Source organism: Salvelinus namaycush, unplaced genomic scaffold (genome assembly GCF_016432855.1).
Source record: "Salvelinus namaycush isolate Seneca unplaced genomic scaffold, SaNama_1.0 Scaffold1162, whole genome shotgun sequence".
Taxonomy (NCBI): Eukaryota; Metazoa; Chordata; class Actinopteri; order Salmoniformes; family Salmonidae; genus Salvelinus; species Salvelinus namaycush.
In genome coordinates this window covers 17,283-22,500 of record NW_024057856.1, presented here as the reverse complement: position 1 = coordinate 22,500, position 5,218 = coordinate 17,283, and the positions used below count along the sequence as shown (strand labels likewise).

Here is a 5,218-nt window from a genome sequence, read left to right as displayed (position 1 = left end):
ACATTTTATTACATTTTACATACTGAGACAAGGATATCCCTACCGGCCAAACCCTCCCTAACCCGGACGACGCTATGCCAATTGTGCGTCGCCCCACGGACCTCCCGGTTGCGGCCGGCTGCGACAGAGCCTGGGCGCGAACCCAGAGACTCTGGTGGCGCAGCTAGCACTGCGATGCAGTGCCCTAGACCACTGCGCCACCCGGGAGGCTCATAACATGTGACCGACCAATACTGGTTCATAACATGTGACCGACCAATACTGGTTCATAACATGTGACCGACCAATACTGGTTCATAACATGTGACCGACCAATACTGGTTCATAACATGTGACCGACCAATACTGGTTCATAACATGTGACCGACCAATACTGGTTCATAACATGTGACCGACCAATACTGGTTCATAACATGTGACCGACCAATACTGGTTCATAACATGTGACCGACCAATACTGGTTCATAACATGTGACCGACCAATACTGGTTCATAACATGTGACCGACCAATACTGGTTCATAACATGTGACCGACCAATACTGGTTCATAACATGTGACCGACCAATACTGGTTCATAACATGTGACTGATCAATACCTCACAGGGCTTCTTCTCTCTAAGCTGAGCCCTTGAAACTGAAATATCTTTAGTTCTCAAAACAAAGGTCTGGGCGTACTGCCAAACTGCAGCTACTGATAGTGAGGATTTGTTCAGTCAGTCACTTTATGTTGTCACAGAGGACTGATTTGGACCAATCGCTTCAAAATATTGTTGAAAAATAAATGCTGGTCTCATGGAATTGCATGACTTGAGCACTACCGAAAATGGCTATTACCGTGAGAAAAACGACCCACTGCCTATTGTTCACATTTGTCAAATCAAATGTATTTATAAAGCCCTTCTTACATCAGCTGATATCTCAAAGTGCTGTACAGAAACCCAGCCTAAAACCCCAAACAATTTGTGTAGATGACACTTTGATATCTGGAGAATATCAGCTGTTTAAGTCTATTAAAAGTGCACAAGTTTGAGCATGTGAACGTTAGGACTATGGGAAAAATATTGAATCAGCCCCAGCAAACATGTCCCCATGTGGGTATTTGGCGGGAAAGTTGGGCTAGCCCACACCAGCCCAAAACACACGGGCTGGCTAGCCCGCACCAGCCCAAAACACACGGGCTGGCTAGCCCGCACCAGCCCAACACGGGCTGGCTAGCCCGCACCAGCCCAACACGGGCTGGCTAGCCCGCACCAGCCCAACACGGGCTGGCTAGCCCGCACCAGCCCAACACGGGCTGGCTAGCCCGCACCAGCCCAACACGGGCTGGCTAGCCCGCACCAGCCCAACACGGGCTAGCCCGCATCAGCCCAACACGGGCTAGCCCGCACCAAACCCAGCTAGAGGTGGGGGCTCATAATATTTAGGGGTGTGGTTTACAGTTATTTTGGTGCAAACATTACTGAGTGTGTCGTTCCAGTGGTCTGTTGTGTGATGGTTGTGAACATGATGCCGTTTTATCAGACTTCCACACAGTGTCCACAGCATCAGGAACACCTTCCTAATGTTGAGTTGTACCCCTTTTTCATGAATAGCATACCACTCAAAAAATGCTAACCTCCCCTGTTATTGTAATGGTGAGAGGTTAGCATGTCTTGGGGGTATGATATAAAATGCTAACCTCCCCTGTTATTGTAATGGTGAGAGGTTAGCATGTCTTGGGGGTATGATATAAAATGCTAACCTCCCCTGTTATTGTAATGGTGAGAGGTTAGCATGTCTTGGGGGTATGATATAAAATGCTAACCTCCCCTGTTATTGTAATGGTGAGAGGTTAGCATGTCTTGGGGGTATGATATAAAATGCTAACCTCCCCTGTTATTGTAATGGTGAGAGGTTAGTATGTCTTGGGGGTATGATATAAAATGCTAACCTCCCCTGTTATTGTAATGGTGAGAGGTTAGTATGTCTTGGGGGTATGATATAAAATGCTAACCTCCCCTGTTATTGTAATGGTGAGAGGTTAGCATGTCTTGGGGGTATGATATAAAATGCTAACCTCCCCTGTTATTGTAATGGTGAGAGGTTAGTATGTCTTGGGGGTATGATATAAAATGCTAACCTCCCCTGTTATTGTAATGGTGAGTGGTTAGCATGTCTTGGGGGTATGATATAAAATGCTAACCTCCCCTGTTATTGTAATGGTGAGAGGTTAGCATGTTTTAGGGGTATGATATAAAATGCTAACCTCCCCTGTTATTGTAATGGTGAGAGGTTAGCATGTTTTAGGGGTATGATATAAAATGCTAACCTCCCCTGTTATTGTAATGGTGAGAGGTTAGCATGTCTTGGGGGTATGATATAAAATGCTAACCTCCCCTGTTATTGTAATGGTGAGAGGTTAGCATGTCTTGGAGGTATGATATAAAATGCTAACCTCCCCTGTTATTGTAATGGTGAGAGGTTAGCATGTCTTGTGATTATGATATAAAATGCTAACCTCCCCTGTTATTGTAATGGTGAGAGGTTAGCATGTCTTGTGATTATGATATAAAATGCTAACCTCCCCTGTTATTCTAATGGTGAGAGGTTAGCATATCTTGGGGGTATGATCTTTGTGCCTCTGTAATCATGTATTTTACCTATAGAGATATAATTCCATGTGGCCTATGATGTGATAAACCTTCATCGTATTTCATTGAGTGCTCTTACCCTTCTCTGCATGTCCCTCTCCCTCTTCATTCTCAGCCACCTTTATCCAGACAGAGGCAGAGAACCCAGAGGCCATGTGTGGCCAGCAGTTCTGTCCCACCAGAGGGAGGTGTAACGGGGCAACGTGCCACGGAGAGGTCCTTAGATGTCCTGGTTCCTCTCTTCCATCCCCCTCCCTGCGTCCCGGGGACAGCTTCCCCCCCTTCCACAGCATCCCGACACCCTTCCCCCCCGACCCCCCATTTTGTCGGGAGCCAGGGGAGGTACCGCCAGGGAAGGACGCGCCGCCGAGGATCATAGGATAGGAGAGGAAGTAGAGAGGTTCCATGTCCACGTTGGCCTGGACGATCTGGAGGACGCCTTGCAGTAGGATGTCCTGGGGGAAAGGGGATGTTACAATAGTGTGTGAAAACTCTACATTCTATTCCATCACCTAAACCACCTGCTATAACCTACCCATATACCTAAACCACCTGCTATAACCTACCCATATACCTAAACCACCTGCTATAACCTACCCATATACCTAAACCACCTGCTATAACCTACCCATATACCTAAACCACCTGCTATAACCTACCCACATACCTAAACCACCTGCTATAACCTACCCATATACCTAAACCACCTGCTATAACCTACCCATATACCTAAACCACCTGCTATAACCTACCCATATACCTAAACCACCTGCTATAACCTACCCACATACCTAAACCACCTGCTATTACCTGCCCATATACCTAAACCACCTGCTATAACCTACCCACATACCTAAACCACCTGCTATAACCTACCCATATACCTAAACCACCTGCTATAACCTACCCATATACCTAAACCACCTGCTATAACCTACCCATATACCTAAACCACCTGCTATAACCTACCCATATACCTAAACCACCTGCTATAACCTACCCATATACCTAAACCACCTGCTATAACCTACCCATATACCTAAACCACCTGCTATAACCTACCCATATACCTAAACCACCTGCTATAACCTACCCATATACCTAAACCACCTGCTATAACCTACCCATATACCTAAACCACTTGCTATTACCCATCCGCAGACGGCCTATCCGCAGACGGCCCTAACGCCCCATCCGCAGACGGGCCCATCCGCAGACGGCCCTAACGCCCCATCCGCAGACGGGCCCATCCGCAGACGGCCCTAACGCTCCATCCACAGACGGCCCCAACGCCCCATCCACAGACGGCCCCATCAGCAGACGGCCCTAACGCTCCATCCGCAGACGGCCCTAACGCTCCATCCGCAGACGGCCCTAACGCTCCATCCGCAGACGGCCCTAACGCTCCATCCACAGACGGCCCATCCGCAGACGGCCCTAACGCCCCATCCACAGACGGCCCTAACGCTCCATCCACAGACGGCCCTAACGCTCCATCCACAGACGGCCCCAACGCCCCATCCACAGACGGCCCATCCGCAGACGGCCCTAACGCTCCATCCACAGACGGCCCCAACGCCCCATCCACAGACGGCCCATCCGCAGACGGCCCTAACGCCCCATCCGCAGACGGCCCATCCACAGATGGCCCCAACGCCCCATCCTCAGACGGCCCATCCACAGATGGCCCCAACGCCCCATCCACAGATGGCCCCAACGCCCCATCCACAGATGGCCCCAACGCCCCATCCACAGATGGCCCCAACGCCCCATCCACAGATGGCCCCAACGCCCCATCCTCAGACGGCCCATCCACAGATGGCCCCAACGCCCCATCCACAGACGGCCCATCCGCAGACGGCCCTAACGCCCCATCCTCAGACGGCCCCATCCGCAGCCCTAAACCTACAGGGGAAAACGTACAGACAACAGGGAAATGGAGTCGAAAGGCTAACAAACACACACACTGTGGTCGGTACTGTTTAAGATGTTTTAATGAGCAGGGCCTTATTTCTATTACGGCCTATTGGATGACTGTCATTCATATTCACCCAGTTCAATGTAACAGTGATAGGTTTAGGTTACTGTCATTCATATTCACCCAGCTCAATGTAACAGTGATAGGTTTAGGTTACTGTCATTCATATTCACCCAGCTCAATGTAACAGTGATAGGTTTAGGTTACTGTCATTCATATTCACCCAGTTCAATGTAACAGTGATAGGTTTAGGTTACTGTCATTCATATTCACCCAGTTCAATGTAACAGTGATAGGTTTAGGTTACCGTAATTCATATTCCATTCACCCAGTTCAATGTAACAGTGATAGGTTTAGGTTACTGTCATTCATATTCACCCAGTTCAATGTAACAGTGATAGGTTTAGGATACTGTCATTCATATTCACCCAGTTCAATGTAACAGTGATAGGTTTAGGATACTACATGCTAATTTCCTCGTCTGAGGAGCCTCCACTCACACACACACACACGACGACCCAGCTGGGTGACTCATATCCATACGATCAAACAAAAAGGTGGAGGATATTGAAACAGGGGACATGCGTCATACTGACAACTTAGGTTAA

At 48.6% G+C, this 5,218-nt stretch overlaps 1 protein-coding gene across 1 annotated transcript in view; it reads right to left on the bottom strand.

The window, feature by feature from the left end:
* LOC120035947 (lysosomal-trafficking regulator-like) overlaps positions 1–2,787 on the bottom strand; it is a 9,180-nt gene extending 6,393 nt beyond the window's left edge. The window contains exon 1 of the mRNA XM_038982433.1: positions 2,712–2,787. Within this exon, the coding sequence (XP_038838361.1) occupies positions 2,712–2,787 (76 nt within the window). The remainder of the gene's footprint in view (positions 1–2,711) is intronic.
* Between the last annotated feature and the right edge of the window lie 2,431 nt (positions 2,788–5,218).